The 27,189-nt window shown below is 42.0% G+C and overlaps 1 protein-coding gene across 2 annotated transcripts in view; it reads right to left on the reverse strand.

Moving 5' to 3' along the window:
* Positions 1-27,189, reverse strand: part of PRMT7 (protein arginine methyltransferase 7) — a 68,827-nt gene that overhangs the window by 16,203 nt on the left and 25,435 nt on the right. For both annotated transcript variants that reach the window (XM_016185837.2, XM_007517770.3), the window contains 4 exons: positions 24,892-25,000; positions 16,371-16,483; positions 9,332-9,573; positions 8,927-9,107 (listed from right to left, as the gene is read on the reverse strand). In XM_016185837.2, coding sequence (XP_016041323.1) covers positions 8,927-9,107; positions 9,332-9,573; positions 16,371-16,483; positions 24,892-25,000 — 645 coding nt within the window. The remainder of the gene's footprint in view (positions 1-8,926; positions 9,108-9,331; positions 9,574-16,370; positions 16,484-24,891; positions 25,001-27,189) is intronic.

The raw sequence follows: 27,189 nt of genomic DNA on the forward strand, positions 1-27,189 counted from the left end.
ATCATGCAGGCACTGAGTCAAAAAAAAGAAAGGAAGAAAAGAAAAGAAAAGAAAAGAAAAGAAAAGAAAAGAAAAGAAAAGAAAAGAAAAGGAAGGAGGAAAGGGGGAAAGAAGGGAAAAGAAAACAGAACAACCATACCTATGGACATCTAATTTTTGATAAAGTAGCCCAACATATTAAATGGAAGAAGGAGGCTCTTTTCAAATGGTGCTGGGAAATCAGGGCTGAAACATGGTAAAAAATGAAAGTGAATGCAGCTATTAAGAACAATGAGCCCACCTTATCTAACCCATCTTGGACAGAGCTAGAAGGAATTATGTTAAGTCAGCTAAGTCAGAAAGATAAAGATGAGTATGGGATGTCCCCACTCATCAACAGAAGTTGAGAAAGAAGATCAGAAAGGGAAACTAAAAGCAGGATCTGATTAAATCGAGAGCAGGGCACCAATGTAAAAACACTGTGGTGAAGGGAGGGTGGCCATTGAGCTTCCCGGCACGGAGGAGGTTGGGGGGGTGGGAGGGGGTGGTGTGTGGATGGGACACAGTCTTTTGGTGGTGGGAGTGGTGTTTATGTACAATCCTATTAAAGTGTAAACATTATATAAACCACTATTTAACTAATATGAGAGGCGAAAAACTGATGATATATCTAGAACTTCAAAAACACAGACTGAGTCTTTTTAATACATAGGCTGTCTTTGATATGTTCTCTCCCAAAAGCCTAGACCAGGGAGAAGAGAAGCAACCGACAGCACAGCTATATACAAGATGCTGGGTACTATACCCCAAACCCTATCAAAGGGACTTTCCAAAGTTAACCCTATCACCAAATAATGTGACGATAACAGTAACAATCCATTGTCTTCTTGAACCCTAAGACAGCAGGAACCTCACACTTCCACTATAGAGCCTATATTTCCCCCAGTCCTGGAACCTTAGGGTGGGGCCCACTTTTCTGCATGCTGCTCTCAATTCAAATCAAATAATATTGCATCCGCGGATCACAACCTAATCAACACAACGAGTGCCACCCCAGCATGCTTCACTTCAGACTGTGACCAGAGACTTCAGGTGTGGAATGACAACTCTTCAGCTTCATCACTCAGGTGAGACCGACCTTTCCTTTCATAGTATTCTCTAATTCCATTCCAGGTGTTCCACTCCCCAATAAAGTCCCCAAACCTAGATATAGTCCAGGTCCCCTGAGATAGAGCATAGGTTCACCTGTGCCCATAAACTAGGGGAAAAATATAGACTTGAAAGCAGAAGTACACAAGAGCATGCAGCGAATACCCCCAACACTTCATCTGCACTATTACAGTCTTTAGGTCCATGATTGTTCAACAATTTGTTTGGCTTTGTATGTTAACTCTCTTTTCAGCCACCAGGTTCCAGATGCCAGCGAGATGCTGACCAGACTTCCCTGGACAGACGACCCCATCAATGTGTACTGGAGCTCCACTTCCTCAGAGCCCCACCCTACTAGGGAAAGAGACAGACAGACTGGGAGTATGGATCGACCAGTCAACACCCATGTTCAGCGGGGAAGCAATTACAGAAGCAAGACCTTCCACCCTCTGCAACCCACAACGACCCTGATCCATACTCCCAGAGAGATAGAGAATGGGAAGGCTACCAGGGGATGGGATATGGAGATCGGGTTATGGGAATTGTGCAGAATTGTACCCCTCTTATTCTATGGTTTCGTTAATGTCTCCTTTCTTAAATAATAAATAAATAAATAAATAAATAAATATATAAAAATTAAAAAAAAAAAAAAAGAATGAAAATGAACAACTTTATCTCACCAGGAACAAAATTCAACTCCAAATGGATCAAAGACCTGGATGTTAGACCAGAAATGGCGCAGGCGCCGCCATGCGAGTTGTTTGACACGGTACCAGCTTCGAAGGAAGTTCAGCACGGCTGGACTCTCCAGGCCAAAATGAAACCATCTTGCCTTTTGCCTTAATTAAGCTCTGTGTGATCTTAATAATATTTACCTATGGCCAGGCTCAGAGCCTGACCAAATGACAAAAATAATGACAAAACCTGCATGCACTCTATAAGATTGAACATAATGGAACAAGCAATATCAATAATGCAGAATTTTTCAGGAGGCCCCAATAGGAAGAAATGTTTTCCCCTTTATCTACACCACTTCCTTTAGTATTCCCCCTAAAATATAGAGAAAGATTGGTGGTTCCCACAGTGGAGGGGCCACCTTACATAACATAAATAATTAATGGAAAGTTATGGTACCTGCCGAGATACAATTGGCCTTTTAATCTACCATCTACCACTATGCTCCCACCTTCTTATGCAGGAATAGTACACAAGAACCTAGGTCACATAGTGAGCATACACAGAAGACGGATTCTAGCTAGAGAGTTTAACTTGGAACAAAATAAAACAAAACTCCTTGATCAAACAATGGAAGAGATTTTGTGAAAAATGGGCTACTCAATTTGTTTAAGGCCCCTAGAAACATAACAAGCATGAACTTTCTATAAACCATTGTCTTCTGATGCACAGGGCCAAGAGAATGGCATAAAAGGTAGAATATTAATCTTAATCAATAGGACATTTGCCTAGCACACAGGTACAGGAAAAACAAAAGACATGGAAACGGTGATGTGATCTCTCGGGTAGAAAATGCCCCTGGAACGTAAATGTTCCACAAAGCAGGAGGTATTCCCTACCTGTGCTGTTTTTACTTGGTGATTTTTGTTTCAATAATCAAAGCCTTGGTGATTTTTGTTTTAATAATCAATACCCTGGTGATTTTTGTTTGAATGATCTAAGCCTTATGAGACTATAAAAATAAAGTTCTGCTTAAGTAAGACAGAGATGTCTGCTTGAGCTTGATTCGGCATCAACTCACTAGTCTCTCATTCTTCATTCTTCGCCAAGGCCCCTCCTCCTTAAGGCTAACCCTAATAACCTGCTGGCCCCGGGCACAGAAACTATCAAATACCTAGAGGAAAACACTGGTGGAACACTTTCCCACCTAAATCTCAAGGGCATCTTTGATGATACAAACCTAATTGAAAGGAAGACTAAACAAAAACAAATCAATGGCACTACATCAAATTGAAGAGCTTCTGCACAGCCAAAGAAACCATCACACAAAGAAAGAGACCCCTCACAGAATGGGAGAAGATATCCACATGCCATACATCAGACAAAAGACAACCAAAATATACAAAGAGCTCAGCAAACGCAGCAACAAAAAAGCAAATGACTCCATCCAAAAATGGGCAGAGGATATGAACAGAATATTAACTACAGAAGAGATCCAAAAGGCTAACAAACACATGAAAAAGTGCTCCAGACCACTGATTGTCAGAGAAATGCAAATAAAAACAACACACTGAGATACCACCTCACCCCTGTGAGAATAGCATACATCAAAAAGGATAGCAGCAACAAATGTTGGAGAGGCTTTGGGGACAAAGGAAACCTTCTGCACTGCTGGTGGGAATGTAAATTGGTCCAACCTCTGTGGAGAGCAGTCTCTCACAAGGCTAGACATGGACCTTCCATATGACCCAGTAATTCCTCTCCTAGGGATATACCCTAAGGACTCGATAACACCCAACCAAAAAGTTATGTGTACACCTATGTTCATAGCAGCTATTGTGCAGCTATTATGCAGCTATTATGCTGCTATGAACAGCTAAAACCTGGAAGCAACCCAGGTGCCCAACAACAGATGAATGGCTGAGAAAGTTGTGGTATATATACACAATGGAATACTACACAGCTATTAAAAACAATGAACCCACCTTCTCTGACCCATCTTAGATGGAGCTAGAAGGAATTATGTTAAGTGAGCTAAGCCAGAAAGACAAAGATGAGTATGGGATGATCCTACTCATAACCAGAAGTTGAGAAAGAACAGAAAGGGAAACTCAAAGCAGGATCTGACTGAGTTTGGAGTAGGACACCAAAGTAAAAAATCTCTGGGTTGAGGGTGAGGGTACATGGTCAGCTTCATTGGGGAGTAGGGGGTAGAATGGGACACAGTCTTTGGTGGTGGGAATGGTGAACTTCCTTCGAACTTCCTTCGAAGTTCCTATTAACTTGTAGTTATATAAATCACTATTTAATTAATGAGAGGGGAAAAACTGACTGAATGTCTCCAACTTTTCAATACACAGACCATAGGCTGAGTCTTTGAAATGTTGACTCTCTTAAAAGCTTAGAGAGCAGAAGCAACCAGTGGTGTTACTTTATAAAATACATATATATATAAATAATGTCAAAGGACAAATTATGGTGAGGTTGTGTATGATACAGCAAATCCTAACAATGGGATTTTCAAAGTCAACCCAATTGTCAAATAATATGATTATAGCAATAGCTATCTATTGCCTTCTTAAACCCTAAGACAGCAGGAACCTCCCGCTTCCTCTATAAAGCCCCAATTTCCCCCAGTACTGGAACCTCTGGGGTGGGGCTCACTTTCCAGCATGCTTCTCTCAATTCATAACAACTGATACAGCATCTGCTGATCCCAGCCTATTCAATGCATTGAATACCACCTCAGCATGCTTCACTTCGGAATGTGTCCAGAGATGTCAGGCATGGAATGTCAATCCTTCAGCGTCATTACTCGGGTGGGACCTTTCCTTTCTCATAGGACTCCTTAATTCCATTTCGGGTGGTCCACTTCCTAACAAAGCCTCAAAACCTAGATATAGACTAGGCCTCATGAGATAAGGTAGATGTACACATGTATCTATAAATTAGATACCTTAAAGTAAAAGTGCACAATAGTTTGCAGTCAGTCAATAAATGAAGCAAGCAAGTAGAGAGACCTAAAGACACCTTAAAGTACCTAATGAAATAGTTGCTACTTAGACCTAGATACCCTCCTCACCTACTTCCTACTACACTTCCCTCAGTCATTCCGAAGCTAACCTTATCAAAGCAAGGGCTGCCAAAAGCTGAATAAGGACAAGAGACTGGCATACTTTAATGATGACTCTTTAGTCACTATCAGGCCACCCCATTAGCTGGGGCCCTAGTCGGGGAGTCCTGGTTTTCCCACACAAACACGATGAGCCTAGACCTCAAATAGAACCCTCTCTCCATTATCATTGGTCATCTCCATCAAGAACAACATAATGGACCCCTTTAGGGGTTCCCATAGGACCTTGCCCTCAATGTGTATCAACAATGGTAGAGAATGTTCCATCCTCTAAAGGGAGGTTGGATAACATACTCTACCACCTGAAGAAGATGGGTCCTGAAATCAGTGCAACTTGGAATGTTCCTACTGATGACCACAAAATGCAAGTTCAGACCTACAGGGATGCAGAGGTTGCATAGGCTCCTATGCTGAATATGGACCCCAGATCAAATCGATGGGGTTTACAGTCAACAATATTTATATATTTTTCCCACATTTGGGAGCTACTCTCTTCCCTGATCCAGCTTTCTAGCCCTTTTTCCATCCATGACATCACTTCCCCAGACAATAACCTGGGTCCACCTGCATATCAGATGTCAGGCTCAGACAAAAACTAATAAAGTCATGGGCCCTTTGGAATATAGCTAAAATAGACCTATTAGCTATTTCCAAAATGGGGACCCCAAATCTTCATCTGCAATATTCCAGCCTTTAGGTTCATGATTAATCAACAATTTGTATGGCTTTATATGTTGACTCTTTTTAGCCACCAGGTTCCAGATGCTATCATGATGCCAACCAGATTTCCCTGGACAGATGACCCCACCAATATGTCCTGGAGCTCCACTTCCTCAGAGCCCTGCCCCACTAGGGAGAGAGAGAGGCAGGCTGGGAGTATGAATTGACCTGTCAACACCTGTCCAGCAGGGTAGCAATTACAGAAGTCAGACCTTCCACCTTGTGCACCCCATGGTAACCCTGGCTCCATACTCCCATAGGGTTAAAGAATAGCAAAGTTATCAGGGGAGGGGATGGGATTCGGAGCTCTGGTGATAGGAATTATACCCCTTTTATCCTATGTTCTTGTCAGTGTTTCCATTTTATAAATAAATAAAATCTTTAAAAAAGAAAGGAAAAGAAAAGAGAACAGTCCTTAAAAAAGTGATGCGTGGTTCAAGTCTGAGCATTCTCTCATGTTAGCAACTGGGAAAACAAAGCCCCAATTAGATTCCCAGAGTGCAGCTTAATGTGCACTTAATGTGTAACAAGAGAAACTAATGTTGGCTCTTACTTCTCAGGGAACACATTCTACTTTACCTAGATCTTCAATCTAAATAAAAAGCAAGTAACATGTCTGTGTATGTCGGATGCCTATTTGAATATAAAAGCTAGAAAATGTAACTCTGATCAGGTATGTTCTGGGAAAAGTAAATAGTAACAAGGAGGAAAAAATAGGTTTGATAAATCCTATTAATTCTTCATTATGCAAATTGATTCAAAGAGAAGAGAAGCCTTCCCTGACCCTGGCATGTTCTATGATGTTCCTTGCCATTAAGTCCTCTCCATATGCAGCCTCCTGAATCCTAGTGATATAGAGCTGCTGACAGATCCTTCTGTTCCAGGGAAGACAGAAAAGATTTCAGATCAAGAGCATGGAGAGTCATGAGGGAGATTCATTAGCAGCTCTCCAAATTCTCAAAGTCAGGGAGTCGGGCAGCAGCGCAGTGGGTTAAGCACAGGTGGTGCAAAGCGCAAGGACCAGCGCAAGTAAGCATCCTGGTTTGAGCCTTTGGCTCCCCACCTGCAGGGGAGTCGCTTCACAAGCACAGAAGCAAGTCTGCAGGTGTCTATCTTTCTCTCCCCCTCTCTGTCTTCCCCTCCTCTCTCCATTTCTCTGTCCTATCCAACAACGACGACATCAATAACAACAACAGTAATAACAACAACAATAAGACAACAAGGGCAACAAAAGGGAATAAATGAATATTCAAATTCTCAAAGTCAGAAGGTCACCACTGGTAGAGGAAGGACACAGTGCCAAGTCTACCAATCAGGGGATAAGCACTCATCATTGATTGATTGCTCCAATGCTTGGCAGTTCCGGAATCTCAGTGTGGCACCATGTGGTTATCTTGCACAACTTCCAAGAATCAAGGAGAAAATATACATAGTAGCGCTTTGAAGATATGTAAATGATAAAAATATTACTTTTATCATATTCTTATGCTAATTTTTAAAACACATTGCTAAAGAAGAAGCCCAGTGCCAATATCAACCCTGAGAGAATTCTGATGCCCCCTACACAGCACGCGCGTGCGCGTGCGCGCGCGCGCGCACACACACACACACACACACACACAACCTCTACCACCACCACCACCACAATTTGCAGAGACAAGAGGGAGAGACAGACAATTTGCACACCTGCTTCATTGCTCATGAAGCTTCTCCCCTGCAGGTGGGAAGCAGGTACGCAAACATAGGTCCTTGTGCATGGTACTTCGTGTATGCTTAACTGGATATGTCACTACCAGACCCCTGTGTTTCTTTCTCTGTATGTAGTTTGAATTGTTTGTCCACTTTCAAGTGAACTGAAGAAGGTAGACTCTTTTTTATTTTTTATTTATTTAGATATTTATTTTATTGGTTAGAGACAGGGAAATTGAGAAGGAAGGGGGAGAAAGAGGAGGAGAGAGAAAAAGAGAAAGAGCTTCACCACTTGTGAAGCTCTCCCCTGCAGGTGGGAACTAGGGGTTAAACCCAGGTCCTTGCACACGATAATGTGTGCATTCAACTGCCTCCCAGAAATACTTGATGCTAGGAGACAATGCAAAATATTTTGACAGTTGTAAAAAAGTAATTTTGAACATAAAAATTTATAAAATTATACAAAACAATATACTGAGTGTCAGGGAAGCAAGCACCATTTTGGGATACAGGCACTCAGGAATGTCTGCCTCCCTGCTGGAGAACCCTGGATGATAGTGCCTGTTAACTTCTCTGCTGAACTATTTTTCTTAGTTATTAAAAGCTATGTCTTATACATGTCTTAGACATGTCAGAAATTCTTAGTTTTCTCTGCAGTTCTGTCTGCAGTCTCCAGGGGATATTTTGGCCACATCAAGGTATACACAGGTAAGAGTCAGCAGACCTTTAGGCTAACATGAAGCCTGACTTATCTCAGTAGATTCTTTTTAATCAAAGATTTGTTTATTCATTAATGACATGGGGGAAATAAAGAGAATCAGAGCATTATCTGGCACATGTAATGCTGGGGATCAAATTCAGGACCTTACACTTTAGAGTCCAACACTATCTACAGTGCCACCTCCCAGGTCACAAACTAGATCTTGAAGTTACAGAAAATAAGGATATAGACAGGTCACAGTTTGGGGGTTTTATTTATTTATTTTTATTTATTTGTTTTCCCTTTTGTTGTCCTTGTTGTTTTTTTATTGTTGTTGTAGTTATTGTTGTTGTTAGGACAGAGAGAAATGGAGAGAGGAGTGTAAGACAGAGAGGGCGAGAGAAAGATAGACACCTGCAGACTTGCAGAGTCGCCTGTGAAGCGACTCCCCTGCAGGTGGGGAGCCGGGGGCTTGAACTGGGATCCTTATGCTGGTCCTTGTGCTTCACATCACGTGCGCTTAACCCGTTGCGCTACCACCTGACTCCCAGGTCACAGTTTTCTATTGTAAACTGATCAGAGGCCTCCTAGGAGTCCCTGAGGTGTGGGTATGAAGGTGTGGATGGGATCTAAGAGTTGTTGTGCCGCCAGGACTTGAAGAGCTAGCCCACTGAAGCTTCCTATGGCTCACGGTCCACAGTCAGTGACTCAACCTGGGAAAAGTATTTTACCATAGCTGCTAGCCTGGCTTTTTTTTCTTCAGTTCTTCTTTGACATAGTCCCTCCTTCTGTCTCCAAACTCCTATGAGCCTAAGGTTCAACCTGCTCCTTTCCCACAACCATAAGTTTTCTCACTTATATGTTCAGTTCCTGCCTCTTACCTGGAGCTCCTCTGGGTCTGAGTGTGCCCAGAATGGGGCCATGGTGCACTTGATTGTCCCCTCAGGATCCATTTCAATGTCCCACCAGGAGAGAACGACCTGAGCTTGGCCAGATGCCAGAGATTCAAACTGCTTGTGATGGCAGGCTGCTGAGCTACTGACTTGCTTGCTGAAGTCCACACTGTGGGAGAATATTCAGGAACATAAGTTCATTTTAAGCTCATCCACTCCATTTTTAATCTTTAGTGTGACCTCACCAGCAATGAGATTTGGTTGCAATGAACATCTGCCTTCTGAGGTAAGTGACATCAGTGAGGTGTCCTTCCCACTCCAAAACAACTTCTGAAAAACCCAATTCCACCAAATTGTCTAAACGTGCTATCACCCTGGGTGGCTCCTTAGTACCTGAACATAGGCAGTACATCGCTGAGGACAGTGAAGTCAGCAGGAGACACCTGGTTCAGCTGAATATCATAGACAGAGGGTGCACCAGGGCACCTCTCCAGTTCCAGGGGTGGAATGATGATCTGTTCCCCGCAGTTAGTTTGAACGTGGATGGGAAACAACTTGTTCCAGGACCACATCTTTCTGGACTCCACCAGCTGAGCATAAACGGTTGCTCTGTGAGGCACTGCCTCACAATTTTCCTAGGTTTATATTTAAAAAAAAGAGAAGAAAAAAGAACTGGAATGTTGACCCATACTAACTTCCACAGATCAAAAGAGGTTTGTTCTTTAGTATTAGCTGGTTTAATAATAATCTAAGGCTTTATTCACTTTGGAGATAGTGAAAAGCTTTCAGCCCCACACCTTCAAAAGAAACTAAAATTCAAAAAGAATATACGATATGCCTAAAATGATTTATGTCAGGTAAGTTCCTAGCTACCTGACAGTCTTAAATACTTCAAAAATAAACCGTAATTGTCGTTATGCTGATTTACTCCCACACTGACTTTAAAGAAAAGAGTCCAAATTTTGCTGCTATATGGTAATTCTGGCACTGGGCTCAGAGCTCCCCTTCAGTGCAGCCCCCACCCAAACTCTAGAATCTCTTACTGAACAATCCAATGAAGAGGTGTCCCTGCTTAACTGACCTTACCTCCAGGTACTTCCAGCTACAGTTTTCACCTGGTTTTAGATACTGTCCCTGCCCAATTTTCCTCCTAATCATTAATTTATCTGTTTGTCTCTCTTTTTTTTTTGGAAAGGACAAAGTTGAGAGGGGAAACAGAGAGGAAGAGAGACACCTGCAGGCTTGCTTCACCACTTGTAAAGTGACCCTCCTGCAGGTGGGGAGGCAGGGGCTTGAACTGGGATTGTTGTGTGTTGGTCCTTGCGCTTCACACTGCATGCATTTAAACCTGGTGCGCCACCACCCAGCCGACACTCTCGATACACACTAGGGACTAGGGGCCCAGCCACAAGACAGATGATAGCTGCCACTGCCCAGAAATGACAAGCACAGGGTTTCTCTATCTCAAGTAGTGACCTCTTCAGCCATATGATCCTTTGTTGTGGCAGCTGTTCTGTGCATCACAGGATGTTTAGCAACATTTCTAGCCTCTACCCACAAAAAGATAATGGTATCCCCCTCCCCAAATTGTGATACTGTTTCTAGACATGATCCTATTTAAAAACCACTATTCTCCCCTGCTTTATTCAAAAGGCTGTGTTTTCTCTGTCCATCTTCACAGAGAGGACTCCCCAGAGACTTGATCTGGACAATCCTGTTTCTCCCTCTACATACTCAACCACTTCATCTTCACTTACCAACTAGCATGTATTTGAAGGTCTCTCAGTGCTTGCTACTTGGATCAGTTCAAACACTATCTAAATTGAACGTATCCTTTTCACCCCTTCCCTACTTTCCCAAGCCTATGCAGTACAGGGACCATATCCAATCCAGTCTCCCAAACATAAAAGCTTGGCATTGTTCTCAATGCTTCCACATCTAAATAATCACCTTTCTCTCCCCCTACATCTACCTCTTTAAGTAGGTTTGTCGCTTTGTTTGTTTTTGCCACTGGGGTTATTCCTGGGGCTTGGTGCATGCATGATTCTACAACTCTTGGTAGTCATTTTTTTTTTTCTTTTTAGGTAAAGGATGAGAGATAGAGGGGAAAGAGACAAGAAGAGGAGTTATATCAAAGTGCCACTCTACTCCACCACTGGGGAAGTATCCCCATGGCAGGCATTCCTGTGTGACTGCCAGGGGCTCAAACTGGCTCCTCATGCACAGTAATTTGTGCACTCATTTAGGTGAGTCACCTCCTGGTCCCTTGTGGGCCCATCCTATAGTCTTGTCTGAGAACTGCTTCAGCCCAGTATCTGGATGACTACAACCACCTCTTGATGAGTCTTGCTAAATCTAGTCTTGTTCCCCCACTACTCTCCACATGCCCTCCTGTATAATCTGACAACAATACCCTGCTTAAAATCTTTCTGACACTACCCTGCCTTCTGGGCCATGGTGACCCTTCTTAATCTAATCCTTACCTAGAAACCTAGTCTATCTCTAAAATTCCTCATCCACTTCCCTCCATACTACCCAAAACACAACCGACCTGGAGGCCTAGAGGTCAAGCAATGACTCAACTTCATGTCTTTTTATATATATTTATTTTTTCCTGTCTCAAACACCCCCAACTGCCAAGTTAACACCAAATCACTCTGCAAACCAACTCAACTCAGGGCTGGGAAATCGCTCACCCAGTAGAGTACATACTTGATCATGTGTGAGGACCCAGGTATAGACCCAATACTACATGGTGGCACCACATGGATGGGACCAGAAGCTCCTTGGATAATAAAATGCTGTGGTTTCTGTTTTCTATATCCAAACCTTAAACTTAGAGAGGGAGAGACAGACAGACAGACAGACAGACAGACAGACAGACAGACAGACAGACAGAAGGAGAGAGAGCCCAGGTGGTGGTGCACCTGGTTGAGTTCATGTTATAATGTACAAGGACCCAGATTCAAGCCCTTTTCCCCCACCTGCAGGGGGAAAGCTTTGTGTGAGTGGTGAAGCAGTGCTACAGGTATCTCTCTTTCTTCCTCTCTATCTCACCCTTCCCTCTTGATTTCTGTCTCTATACAATAAATAAAATATATTAAAAATAAATAATTGAAAAAATGTCTACCTAGGAGTAGTGGAATCACACATGCACTACCCCCCCCCCCAAACACACACACAGAGCAATTCTGACTGACACAATTCAAGCTCCATCATTGACTCTCCTTATGCCCCATCCTCACCAGAGTGGGCAGGATCTCATGCACCTACACCTTCAGAGTGCACCTTAAACTGTACTTGTGATGACTGCTCACCTCCCTCAGGAGCTCACCTTCATATCCTTAGTACCCCAAAAAAGGATCTGACAAAATGGACGTTCTCAATAAATTGTCTTCTGAGATTAATCCCTAGGTCATTTCAACAACACGTGGACTATTCCATCAGACATACCAAGATCCCAGTTCCATCCTCTCTAACAATAAGGCAGGAAGAGATGGCAATGGGACATATTTATGTACAGTCATAGCTCATTCTAGCTTGGGTACAGGGTGCACAAATAGTGGCAGAGATTAGACAATGAGAAGGGTCTACATTCTATACTCAAGACAGGTGCAGCCCAACTGAGAGGAAACTGAAGATGGGCTCCTTGTGCACCTTTGTAGTAATAATTAGAGAAAGACAAATTGGGAAGCATTCACATAATTCTAAAAATCCTTGTTCTCTGTTTCAGAGATTCATCTAATAGATGGTTTAAGGGGGTGATACAGAAATTGTGACTACTGTGGCGTGGGAGGTGGCGCAGTGGATAAAGCATTGGACTCTCAAGCATGAGGTCCTGAGTTCGATCCCCAGCAGCACATATACCAGAGTGATGGCTGGTTCTTTCTCTCCTCCTATCTTTCTCATGAATAAACAAATAAATTCTTTAAAAAAAAAAGAAAGAAAGAAAGAGAAATTCTGACTACTAAAGTTAATTACTAGAAGAAGTTTATACTCTGGAAACAATGAGTCATCTCATACAGTGTGGGGACATGAAGGACAATCACCAACACATGCTGATTACATGAATACTGTGGACTCTGGCCCCAACTACCCTGGAAAGAAGAGGGTCCCTCCCTTCTTCACTTTGGGAGCAAGAGAAACCCCCACCTCACTGTAATTGAGGGTCCCAGGCTAAGCTGTAGGATCACATGGAGAGTGAGTGCCCACCAGGTAAGGGAGAAGCCAGCAGAAGAAGCATATACTCACTCCTCCCCAGATGGACTTTGCACTTGGGTCTCCATCTCAAGTTAGTATTCATTAAAAAACAAAGACCAAGGGGCCAGGTGATAACACATCAGGTTAAGCACACACATTACAGTGCATAAGGACCCAGGTTCAAGCCCCTGGCCCCCCACTTGCAGAGGGAAAGCTTCATGAGGGGTGAAGCAGGACTGCAGGTGTCTGTCTCTTTCCCTATGTATTTTCCCCTATCCTCTCAATTTCTCTCTGCCTCTATCCAATAACAAATAAATAAATATTAAAAAAAAAAAGGCTTTTGAGGTAACATTTCTTGCACATATTTTCCAAAAGGAAGGAAAAAAAGAAAAGAGAGAGGGATAGGGAGATAGCATAATTATTATGCAAAAGATTTTCATGCCTGAGGCTCTGAAGTCCTAGGTTCAATCCCCCACACCACCATAAGCCAGGGCTGACCAGTGCTCTGGCAAAAAAAACTATACCCTATAATCTTACAATCTTTAAACACAGTATTAGGTCACAAGTAAAAAATGAGAGACAGGGGAGGAGGGAAAGAGGGATAGAGAAAAAAAGAGAGACTATCAGACTATCACCAACCTGTAACTAAGCACACTTCCACTTGAGATAGTCTGTAATTCAAGGTCTCCCATCAGCTAATCTATTCTCTGTCATTAATTCACAAGACTCTTCTTGATAGTGTTTATGGTCTTACCAAACACTTGTACCTTTCCTCAGTTCCTTTTCAAATTCTACCCTTTCTCCACAGGTCCTTTCCTGATCTTGTCTGCCAGTCCCAAATCAAATGTCAGGAGTACTATCATCAGCCTCTCCATTCAGCCCATCTAGTCCTTAACATAACTGACTAGTGTGGGTAAGAAGCAAAAAAGGGGAGTCAGGCGGTAACACAGCAAGTTAAGCTCTGACAAAAAAGAAAAAATAAGTTGGTCCAGAAACAGTGGTATTGTGCATGCTTAAGATCCTAATGAAGCACTAAAAATAGATTAAATTTGAAGATAGAGGGCTAGCAAGATAGTTCACTTGGCTAGCGTTCTTGCTTTGTCATGCAAAAAGCTTAAGTGCTATGTTACCTATCTATCTATCTGGAAAAAAGTGGCCTGAAGTAGTGAAGCACCAGTGACAAAAACAGTTTCTTTAAAAATAAATACTTTGATAGGACACCAAAGTAAAAACCCTGTAGTGAGGGGCAGCTTCCTGGGCCAGTGGGGGGTGGGAGTGGGTGGGAGGGATGGGTCACAGTCTTTTGGTGGTGGGAAGGGTGTTTATGTACACTCCTAGCAAAATGTAGACATATAAATCAGTAGTTAATTAATATGAGAGGGGGAAAATCAGTTGTACGTCTCAAAGTTTCTCAAAACACTAACTGAATCTTTTTAATATATAGGCTGTGTATTTGATATGCGGACTCTCTCAAAAGCCTAGACCAAGTAGATTAGAAGCATCCAATAGCACAGCTATATACAAGATATTGGATACTGTACAGCAAACCATAACAAAAGGACTTTTCAAAGTTAACCCAATTAACAAATAATGTGATGATAACATTAACTATCGATTGTCTTTTTGAACCCTAAGACAGCAGGAACCTCACATCTCCACTATAGAGCCCCTACTTCCCACAGTCCTGGAACCCTTGGATAGGGCCCACTTTCCCGTATGCATCTCCCAATCCATACCAAATAATATTGCATCCACCGATCACAACCTAACCAACGCAACGATTGCCACCTCAACATGCTTCACCTCAGACTGTGTCCAGAGACTTCACGTGTGGAATGACAACCCTTCAGCTTCATTACTTGGGTGAGACCTTTCCTTTTATAGTATACTCTAATTTCATCTCAGGTGGTTCACCTTCTAACAAAGTCCCATAACCTAGATATACACCAGTTTCTGTGAGAGAGAGCTTATGTTCACACATATCCATAAACTACTGCAAAATATATACCTGAAAGCAGAAGTACACTAGAGTTTGCAGTGAGTACCTCCCTAACACTTCCTCTCCACTATTCCAAGCTTGGGATCCATGATTGCTCAACAATTTGTTTGGCTTCGTATGCTAACTCTCTTTTCAATCACCAGGTTCCAGATGCCACCAGGATGCTGGCCAGGCTTCCCTGAATTGAAGACCCCACCAATGTGTCCTGGAGCTCAGCTTCCCCAGAGACACACCTTACTAGGGAAAGAGAGAGGCAGACTGGGAGTATGGACCGACCAGTCAATGCCCATGTTCAGCGGGGAAGCAATTACAGAAGCCAGACATTCTACCTTCTGCAACCCTCAATGACCCTGGGTCCATGCTCCCAGAGGGCTAGAGAATGGGAAAGCTATCATGGGAGGGGGTGGGTTAAGGAGATCGGGTGGTGAGAATTGTGTGGATTTGTACCCCTCCTACCTTATGGTTTTGTTCGTTAATCCTTTCTTAAATAAAAAATTTAAAATAAATAAATAAATAAATAAATAAATACTTTGGGAGTCGGGCAGTAGCGAAGTGGGTTAAGTGCAGGTGGTGCAAAGCGCAAGGACCAGCATAAGGATCCCAGTTCGAGCCCCCAGCTGCCACCTGCAGGGGAGTCGCTTCACAAGCAGTGAAGCAGGTCTGCAGGTGTCTGTCTCTCTCCCCCTGTCTTCCCCTCCTCTCTCTATTTCTCTCTATACTATCCAACAACAACGACAACAATAATAACTACAACAATAAAACAACAAGGGCAACAAAAGAGAATAAATAGATAAATACTTTGTGGGGCTGGGTGGCAGCACAGCAGGTTAAGCGCAAAGACTGGCACCCAGCTCTCCACCTGCACGGGGGTCACTTCACAGGCAGTGAAGCAGGTCTGCAGGTGTCTTATCTTTCTCTCCCTTTCTCTGTCTTCCCCTCCTCTTTCAATTTCTCTCTGTCCTATCCAACAACAAAAACAGTAATGACAACAATAACAATAACAACAACAATAAACAAGGGCAACAAAATGAGGAAAATGGCCTCCAGGAGCAGTGGATTTGTAGTGCAAACACCAAACCCCAGCAATAATCTTTGAGGCAAATAAATAAATACTTGCCTTTCAACTCTACATGAGTGGAGAGGTTCTGGGATTTCAGGCTGCATAGAACATGGTGTGTCAGCATGAACCATGAACATCAGATAAAAATCCTACCAATTCCCTCAGTCCCTTACCTGCACAAGATGCTTGTGTGCATGCTCATAGGAAGGCAGTGCTCCTTCTCCAATCAGTTCTGTGTCAAACAGTTCTGTAACCAGAATGTTAGCACGGCATGGCATGTCACCATCTGAGAAACACAAAGAAACAGAGTTAAAAACAAGTAACATGGAACCAGGTGGTGGCGCACCTCGTTGAGCACACATGTTACAATGTACAAGGATCCAGGTTCGAGTCCCCATCCCTACCTGCAGGGGGAAAGCTTTGTGAGTGAAGCACTGCTACAGGTATCTCACTGTCTCTCTTCCTCTCTACCCACCCCCCTTCCCTCTCAATTTCTGGCTGTCTCTATCCAATAAATAAATAAAGGTAATAAAAAAAAATTTAAAGAATTAAGAAAAAGTAAAACAATAGGAAATATATTTACAATGAATATATTGTGGGATAGCAAGTTAGTAGGTTATTAAATTGAAAAAGTATTTATCGGGGGTCAGGCAGTAGGTAGCACAGTGGGTTAAGCGCACATGGCGCCAAGCACAAGGACCAGCATAAGGATCCCAGTTGGAGTCCCAGGCTCCCCACCTTCAAAAGCAGTGAAGCAAGTCTGTAGGTGTCTATCTTTTTCTTGCCCTCTCTGTCTTTCCCTCCTCTCTCAATTTCTCCCTGTTCTATCCAACAACAATAACTACAACAATAATAAAATAACAAGGGCAACAAAAGGGGAAAAAAAGAATATATGTACTGAAATGTTTAAAAGTGTCAAAGGGGGATTCGGGCAGTAGTGCAGTGGGTTAAGCGCACGTGGCGCAAAGTGCAAAGACCTGCATAAGGATCCCGGTTCGAGCCCCTGGCTCCCCACCTGCAGGGGAGTTGTTTCACAGGCGGTGAAGCAGGTCTGCAGATGTCTATCTTTCTTTACCCCTCTCTGTCTTCCCCTCCTCTCTCCACTTCTCTCTGTCCTATCCAACATTAATAACAACAATAAAACAAGGGCAACAAAAGGAAACAAATAAATATTTTTTAAAAAACTGCATTAAAAAAAAAGTGTCAAAGGAAGTGTTCAGAAAAAAATTCCATTTTCTTGGGAGTCAGGCAGTAGCGCAGTGGGTTAAACGCAGGTGGCACAAAGCGCAAGGACTGGTGTAAGGATCCCAGTTTGAGCCCCTGGCTCCTCACCTGCAGGGGAGTCGCTTCACAGGCGGTGAAGCAGGTCTGCAGGTGTCTATCTTTCTCTCCCCCTCTGTCCTCCCCTCCTCTCTCCATTTCTCTCTGTCCTATCCAACGACACCGACATCAATAACGACAAAAATAATAACTACAACAATAAAAAACAAGGGCAACTAAGGGAAAATATATTTTTAAAATCCATTTTATTTTATATATCAAATGATTAATAAACATATGTAGTAATAATAGTTAATTTTAAGGGAATAGAGGTTTAAGGATCCTGGTTCTAGCTCCCAGCTCCCCCACCTGCAGGGGAGTTGCTTCACAGGCGATGAAGCAGGTCTGCAGGTGTCTATCTTTCTCTCCTCCTCTCTGTCTTCCCCTCCTCTCTCCACTTCTCTCTGTCCTATCCAACAACGACAACATTAATAACAACAATAAAACAAGGGCAACAAAAGGGAACAAATAAATATTTTTTAAAAAACTGCATTAAAAAAAAAAGTGTCAAAGGAAGTGTTCAGAAAAAAATTCCATTTTCTTGGGAGTCAGGCAGTAGCGCAGTGGGTTAAACGCAGGTGGCACAAAGCGCAAGGACTGGTGTAAGGATCCCAGTTTGAGCCCCTGGCTCCTCACCTGCAGGGGAGTCGCTTCACAGGCGGTGAAGCAGGTCTGCAGGTGTCTATCTTTCTCTCCCCCTCTGTCCTCCCCTCCTCTCTCCATTTCTCTCTGTCCTATCCAACGACACCGACATCAATAACAACAAAAATAATAACTACAACAATAAAAAACAAGGGCAACTAAGGGAAAATATATTTTTAAAATCCATTTTATTTTATATATCAAATGATTAATAAACATATGTAGTAATAATAGTTAATTTTAAGGGAATAGAGGTTTAAGGATCCTGGTTCTAGCTCCCAGCTCCCCCACCTGCAGGGGAGTCGCTTCACAGGCGGTGAAGCAGGTCTGCAGGTGTCTATCTTTCTCTCCCCCTGTCTTCCCCTCCTCTCTCCTTTTCTCTCTGTCCTAACAATGATGACATCAATAATAATAACTACAACAATAATAAAAAGACAACAAGGGCAACAAAAGGGAAAATAAATTTAATTTTTTTTAATTTTTAAAAAAATCTGCATTATGTACAAACCATTGTACTTACTGTTGAATGTAAAACATTAATTCCCCAATAAAAAAAATATAAAAAAATCTGCATTAGTCTCTCATTAAGAGGAGAAAGAAAAAAAAAAAGAGGAGAAAGAAAAGAGGGCTAGGGAGTTAACTCAGGAGTAAAAGCACAAAACTTGCATGCATGAGGTCCCAGGTCAGAGCATGAGTCTCTGGTATCTTTCTTTTTCTCTCAAAAGAATAAAAAAACAGGGGCTGGGTTGTGGTGTACCAGTTGAAAGCATGCACTGGTTCAAGCCCCTGGTCCCCACTTGCAGTGGGGAAGCTTCACAATGGTGAAGCAGGGCTCAGATGTCTCTCTTTCTCTCTTCCCTCTATGTCTCCTTCCCTGTCAATTTCTGTCTCTATCAACAAAAAGAAATTTAAAAGAGAAAGACTAATGAATAAATAAATAATATATAAATAAATAAATAGGGCCAGGTAATGATACAGCCAGTAAAGTACAAAAGTTACCACACCCGAGGATTCTAGTTTGAGCTGTGGAGCATGCTGCAAGTGTCTCTCTCTCTCTCTCTCTCAAGCTATTTCTATTTCTACCATAATAACAAACAAACAAAAAAAGATGCCAGGAGTAGTGATTCATTGTGTAGGCAAGTCCCAGCAATAACTCTGATGGGGAAAAAAAAAAAAAAGAGAGAGGAAAAAAAAAAAAAAGAAAAATTAAAAAAAAATTTTTTTTCAAAAAATTTATTACATTGGTTTAACAGAACTATAAGATTTCAGGGGTATAGTTTCACACCTACATGTGCATGTACACAGCTCACCGTCCTCACCAAAGTCCCTGTGGCCAGGGCATCCCTCTGATAACCACCATATTTTTCTCAAAGCCTAAAAAACAGTTTGGTACTATTTGAAAAAAGTGTTTTGAAAAACAAAAACTAAATGCTGGTATTTCAGATATTTATTTTGCCCTGCAAAGAGAGGGAGAGAAAACCAAAGCATGAGAGGCTCTTTTTCTTTAAAAGTCTTCAGGTTATTTGATAATAGAAAGGAGGGAAAAGAGACTAGAGTCCAAATGGTAATAAGGAATTGAACCCAGGAACCCAAATGTGAAAGTCATTTCCCCATTCACTAGAGAAAAACTATTTGATGGTGTCCCATTACCAGAGATTCAATTGATTCTCCTGACACCCAACAATAACACACTGAGATCCAGGACTCAGAATCCATAGTTCTTTACATTAAATCCCTCAATTAACTTGGCTTCTTATTACCAAATAATCACCTAAATAACAGAATTCAGAATAGAAGGATTATAAAGGGTCTTTTTGTTGACTCAATTTTCTAATCCCCTGTAATATAATGTAATGTTACTTGTACAATTATAATTCTTAACTCCCTGTGTTACCGCCCGACTCCACAATTATAATTCTTAATGAGCCAAGGGACAAAATTGACTTTTGAAAGGTTCATTCATCATGGAAAAATAACTGTAAACACTTTTTTTTTTTTTTTTTTTTAACCAGAGCACTGATCCAGCTCTGGTTTAAGGTGGTAACAGGGGATTGAACCTGGGACTTCAAAGCCTCAGGCATGACAGTCTGTTTGCATAACCATTATGCTATTTACCCTGTAAATACTTTTGCTATTTACAGGGTATTTTCCTATTTATGCTATTTACCCTGTAAACACTTCTAATGCTCATGAATTTCAATTTGACAAAAGCCCACTCACCTTCTCTACAAAGAAGGCAAGTTTCATGGCTGTAAGAAAAGAGACACATTGAAGTGGTTCACTGAAGAGTATAGTGGAGAGAACCTGAACCCTAAATCATAGAAACCTGGGCCTGGATCTCACTTTCTAATCCTGAGCCCTCAGTTCTGACCATCAGCTACCTAATCTGTAAAAGGGAGATAATGAAATTGACTTCACAGGATGGTTAGGATAGCAAAGATAGAAACTACACACTTGGGGGGGGGGGGTGGTAGTGCAGTGGGTTAAGTGCACTTGGTGCAAAGTGCAAGGACCAACGTAAGGATGCCGGTTCGAGCCCCCAACTCCCCACATGCAGGGGGGTCGCTTCACAAGTGGTGAAGCAGGTCTGCAGGTGTCTATCTGTCTCTTCTCTCTGTCTTCCCCTCCTCTCTTGATTTCTCTCTGTCCTATCCAACAACAACAGCAATAACAACAACAAGGGCAACAAAGACAACAGAAATGGGAAAAATGGCCTCCAGGAGCATCGGATTCATGGTGCAGGCACCGAGCCCCAATGATAATCCTGGAGGCAGAAAAAAAAAAAAAAAAGAAACTACATACTTCCTCTGAGGTACACCTGTACTCAGTAGCACTGTGAAGTAATGGGAAGTGCCGAAGAAACTTGGCATGGAAACTACACCTCTGGAGTGGTAGCCACCCCCACACACCCTCAATATCATGTCAAACTCCAACTGGCATACACTGACCCAGAATCAACTGTACCCCACCCACTGCTTCTCTCTCCAATATTTCTGTCTCAGAGAAGGACACTACCAGTTATACAATCCAGAAACCTGGGCATCATTTACTAGATACTGACTGCTCTGATCCCCACTGTACCCTATGCCTAGAATAATGCCTAGCACTCCACCCCATAATAGCCAATAAACATATGCTGAATTCTTAATTCTTCTATTAATTTACATCCAATCAATCACCAAAGCCTGACTAGACCCTTCTGAGAAAATGTCAAGCCAATTATATAACATTAAATGATTTATTGCCCAATAAATAGAGCCAGAATAAATCCAGTGAATTTCAGCAAATACATCTTGAGCTCCTGAGTGCTAATGTAGAATGGAAATGTGAGGAGGGGCCGTTAAGGTAACTGCTAAGTCTCCATTAACAGACTACAAGGTAGGAGAGGTGGCTCAGTGGTAGAGTATGCACCTTATACTTAAGAGGTCCTGGGTTTGATCCCCTTGGATCTATCTAAGAGAAGAACAAACAAGTGATACTACTCCATGGGTGATGGAATAGTGCTTTTGTGTCTCCTTCTCCTTCTTGCACACTACAAATTTATATATTTACTGTAGTGTTAGGCAATGAACCTAACCTAATTTGGTATTTCTCTTTCCCTTGCATATTAAAATTGATTGATTGAATGATTAACTGCAGTATCCAGTAATGAATCCTGAATGTCAGACTTATGTGTTACTACAAAGTCCTGGCCACGCTACTCCACTTTTTTCTTTTTTTAATTTTTTATATTTATTTTCCCTTTTGTTGCCCTTCTTGTTTTTTATTGTTGTTGTAGTTATTATTATTATTGTTAATGATGTTGTTGTTGTTGGATATAACAGAGAGAAATGGAGAGAGGAGGGGAAGACAGAGAGGGTGAGAAAAAGATAGACACCTGCAGACCTGTTTCACCACTTGTGAAGCAACCCCCCTGCAGGTGGGGAACCGGGGGCTCGAACCAGGATCCTTACCCTGGTCCTTGCACTTCACACCACATGTGCTTAACCCACTGCACTACCACCCAACTCCTCACTTTTCCACTTTTTTAATTCTAATGCTGTAGTTATTGTTGTTGATGTCGTCGTTGTTGGATAGGACAGAGAGAAATGGAGAGAGGAGGGGAGGACAGAGAGGATGAGAGAAAGAGAGACACTTGCAGACCTGCTTCACTGTCAGTGAAGCGACTCCCCTGCAGGTGGGGAGCCGGGGGCTTGAACCGGGATCCTTATGCCGGTCCTTGAGCTTTGCACCACATGTGCTTAACCCACTGCGCTACCACCTGACTCCCATACTTTTTTAATTCTATATTACTTTACATATGAAAGGGAGAGAGAAACAGCAAAACACTATTTTACCCTCCCTGAAGCTCTACTGGTTCTCCCATGTCAAACCAAGGTTTGGGGCATTGGGATTTTGTTGTTGTTTGTTTGTTTTTAGATATACTTATTAATAAGAGAGAGAAAGAACACCACAGCATCACTCTGGCATATTCAGTGCTAGGAATCTAACTCAAAGCCTCATGCATGTAAGTTCAGCATTCAATTTGCCACCTCCCAAGCCCCAGGTCGAATGCACGTGCTCTACCCACTGAACCATTTCCCAGATCCAAATTAAATTAAATTTGAAAGTAATAACATAAGGCTAGCGGAGGTCAGGTGGTAGCATAGTGGGTTAAGCATACATGGCGCAAAACACAAGAACCAGCATAAGGATCCCAGTTCAAGCCCCTGGGTTCCCCACCTGTAGGGGGGTTGCTTCACAAGTGGTGAAGCAGGTCTGAAGGTGTCTTTCTCTCCCCCTCTCTGCCTTCCTCTCTCAATTTCTCTCTGTCCTATCCAACAACAATAGCAACAAGGGCAACAAAAGGGAAAAGGAGCAGTGGATTCGTACTGCAGGAACTGAGCCTCATCAACAACCCTGGAGGCAAAACAAATAAAAATAAAAAATAACATAAGGCCAGCAAATCAACTCACTTGGGTAGTTCACTGCTTTGTCACATGTGTGACCCTGATTCAGCCCTGGCCTCCACAGCATTGGAGGAAGCTGTGGTGCTGTGGTCTCTTTTACTCTCTTTGCTTCTTACTCCCTACCTGAAAAGTCATCCTGGAGTGGTAAAAACCCCAATGATGGGAAAAAATAAAATAAAATAAAAAGGGGTGGTGGGCTAGGGATATCTCCCTATCACATAATGGTTATGCAAAAGACTTTCAAGCCTGAGGCTCTGAGATCCCAGGTTCAGTCTCCAGTACCACCATAAACCAGAGCTGAGCAATGTTATGGTCTACATCTATCTCTCTGAATCTATCTCATTAAAAATGAAAAAAAAATAAAATTAAAAAATATATATATAACAAATATATATAATATATTTATTAAATTATATATATATACATATATATATGTGTATATATATAACAAATGTTGCTCCTCAAGTTAGCTGCTTGATATACCTTAGTATATATATAATCCACCTGGAGAGTAGGCAATAAACTTAGATACCATATTCAAAAAGGACTTGGGAAAATACACATTTGGGAGCAGAATCAAGCTTCAAAGGAAAACCAAGATTGGGATATGTCAGTGAGGCCTAGGAAGAAAGTTTCCAGAAGGACTGAACAGCAAAAATACCAAAGCTGCATCATTTAAGAGGAAACATAAAGGCAGTATCTTCAATGAGGAAACCAGTTGTAAAGTTGGGGGAAATGGAATCAAAATCCCATTTACAATGGGTTATGGACCTAGCAAAGTTGACAGTCACCTCACTAACCAAATATTACTGAATTATTTGCCAGGACCTGTGCAATTGATCAAACAAAAATTACCAAGACTACAGTCCATGATGACTTCAAATTAATTCAGTAATGTGGGGATACTGACATTAAACACAAAGTATGATTATTACTGATAAGTACTACAGAAAAGTATTAAGCATATGAGTGGCCTGGCCCAATGCAGTGGAAATGTAAACAACATAGAGCCTGGAGGTGGTCATGGAAGATAGAATCACAGATGGAATATATGGCAAAGGCAGCTCTGCAGGTTAGTCTGCTATTAAGATAGATAAACTTTTAAAATAACTGATCAGGGGCTAGATGGTGGCTCACCCAGCAGAGGACACAAGTTAATAAGCCCCTGGTTCCCACTTTCATGAGGGCCACTTCAGTGCGCCAATGTTTCTCCTCTGTTTCTCCCTGTCTCTCATCTAAATAAAATAAAATAAATGGGGGGGGTGATGCACCTGGTTGAACACACATGCTATAATGTGCAAGGACCCAAGCTCCTTTTCCCCCATCAGCAGGGAGGAATCTTCACAAGAGGTGAAGCAGTGTTGCAGATGTCTCTTGTCTCTCTCCCTTTCAGCCTCCCCCGTCCCCTCTTGATATTTCCCTATCAGATAAATTAATTTTAAAATATTTTAGAAAACTGAAATGAGTATTGAGTCCTCATACAGGCACTGAGCCCGTGATAACCCTGATTTAGTGGGATGGGGAGTGTCAGTGGCTGATCAACTGACTGAGCTAGTAAAATAAAATAGCACACTTGGATAGTTGCTGTTTTGTTAAGTGTACCTCCCAGGTTTGAGTCTGGCTTTACCAAACTGAAGGAAGCTATAGTTTCATGCTATGGTTTCCTTCCCTATTTCTCTGCCTCTTTGTCATGTACTACCTGAAAAAGTCACCAGACAGCAGTAAAGGCCCAGAGATAACATCAACAAAAATGATTTGTACTTCTGGCAAAAATGTATCGCACCTGGTCCTACAGTCACCTCAGTAGAATGCTTGTTGATAACCTTAATCTTGTCACTGAAGCCATTTTTCTCCACAATCTTTGTAGCAGCATCAGCCATAGGTTTGAAAACCTAGAAATTAGAGACAAATCCAAAATAAGCACAAGATCTCTATGCAGTCTGCCCTTCTGGTTTCCACCTCTGTTCTCTACAGTCTCTGTGTTTGAACCTGACTTAACTGGCCACTCTTCTTCCCTCAGACTTCTGGGTCAACATCCTATAATGCCATGTTGAAAGTGAGTTACATTGTAGAAAGTGAGTCTGAGTGGTCCAGGAGGTGATGTAGTGGGTAAAGCATTAAATTCTCAAGCATGAGGTCTTAAGTTCAGGTCCCAGCAGCAAATGTACCAGAGTGATATTCTGGTTCTCTTTCTCTCTCTCTCTCCTATCTCTGTCATTAAATAAATAAATAAATAAATAAATAAACAAATAAAATCTTTTTTTAAAAAATGCACTCAGTTATGCCATTCTCCAAAGATTCAGACTTCCCCACTTGGAAAGGTGATTTAGTGGTAGTTTGCAAGACGTGAAGATGTGAGGTTCTGAATTTCTACCCCCAGCGATATTTTTACTAATGTAGTGATGCACAGGTGTTCTCTCTCAAATATGTAAACAAACCTTTTTTAAAAAAAAAAAAAAAAAAGGAAAGATTTTGAGGGCTAGGGAAGTATCTCCATATGTTAAAAGTATAGGAGTTGTGTGGTCCAGGAGGTGGCGCAGTGGATAAAGCATTGGATTCTCAACCACGATGTCCCGAGTTAAATCCCTGGCAGCACATGTTCCAGAGTGATGGCTGGTTCTTTCTCTCCTCCTATCTTTTTCATGAATAAATAAATAAATAATTTTTTTTAAAAAAAGTATAGGAGTTGCATGTCCAGTGCTCCAGAGGTACCAGGTTCAATACCCAACACCATCATATGCCAAAACCAAGCATATGGTCTCTCTCAAAAAAATAAATATTATAAATATTTTTGGGTGGGGGAGATAGAATAATGGTTATGCGAAGAGACTCCCGTGCCTGAGGCTTTTAAATAAAAGATTCAGATGCCATCTCTAGGGATGACTAGCAGTTTCTTTCTCTGTTCATTCTGCTGCCCTGTTGAGGCAAAACTTGAACACCACATGACAGTACACAGGCAGAAGACCAAAACAAAAGCCAGAAGGTCACCACAAAATATTAAAAGCCAAATGCAAGATGCACTGAGAGTCAAGGCTAGAGCTGTAAGAGAGAATCAGAAATTCAGATAAATTAAGGGGCCAGGTGGTGGCGCACCTGATTAAGTGTACACATTTCAGCACAAGGACCCAGGTTCAAGCCCTTGGTCCCTACATGCAGGGGGAAAGCTTCACGATTGGCGAAGCAGGGCTGCAGGTGTCTGTCTCCTCCCCTCTCTATCTCCCTGTCCACTTTCAATTTCTCTCTGTCTCTATCTAATAAATAAATAAAATATTAAAAAAAAGAAATCCAGATTAATTAAAAACGGGAATATAGGAAGTCGGGAGGTAGCACAGCGGGTTAAGTGTACATGGCGCAAAGCGCAAGGGCTGGATAAGGATCCTGGTTCGAGCCCCTGGCTCTCCACCTGCAGGGGAGTCGCTTCACAAGTGGTGAACCAGGTCTGCAGGTGTTTGTCTTTCTCTCCCCCTTTCTGTCTTCCCCTCCTCTCTCCATTTCTCCATTTCCTAACAACAACAACATCAATAGCAACAACAACTACAACAACAATAAAAAACAGCAAGGGCAACAAAAGGGAAAAATCAATAAATAAAATGGGAATATAGAAAAAGATCATATTTCTACCAGTTCTCTCTATATAAAATATATTCTCATCCTACTTTTTAAAAATTTTTATTTGATAAGGAAAAGAAAAACTGAGAAGGGAGATAGAGAGGGAGAGAAAGATGACAGACACCTGTAGCACTGCTTCACCACTCATGAAACTTCTCCCCAGCAAGTGGGGACCAGGGACTTGAACACAGGCCCTTGCATAATAAGGAACCAGAAGTCCAAGAAGTCAGACCTACTGCTAACTAGGGGATTTATAGTTTGGGGTCTCAGTTTCTTCCATTTGTAAAACAAGGATAATAAGATCTATTTGATGATATTAAGATAACTATCATAAAATATAGGCTTCTTTGTACTGGTTTCTTTGATGACTCCCCAAAAGACAAATCCTGAAACATGTATACAAAGACACATACCCGCTTTACTTCTCTGGACTTTCATAAAGACCTCTAGTCTATTATTCTCTCAGTTTAAG

This window comes from Erinaceus europaeus, chromosome 2 (genome assembly GCF_950295315.1).
Source record: "Erinaceus europaeus chromosome 2, mEriEur2.1, whole genome shotgun sequence".
NCBI lineage: Eukaryota > Metazoa > Chordata > Mammalia > Eulipotyphla > Erinaceidae > Erinaceus > Erinaceus europaeus.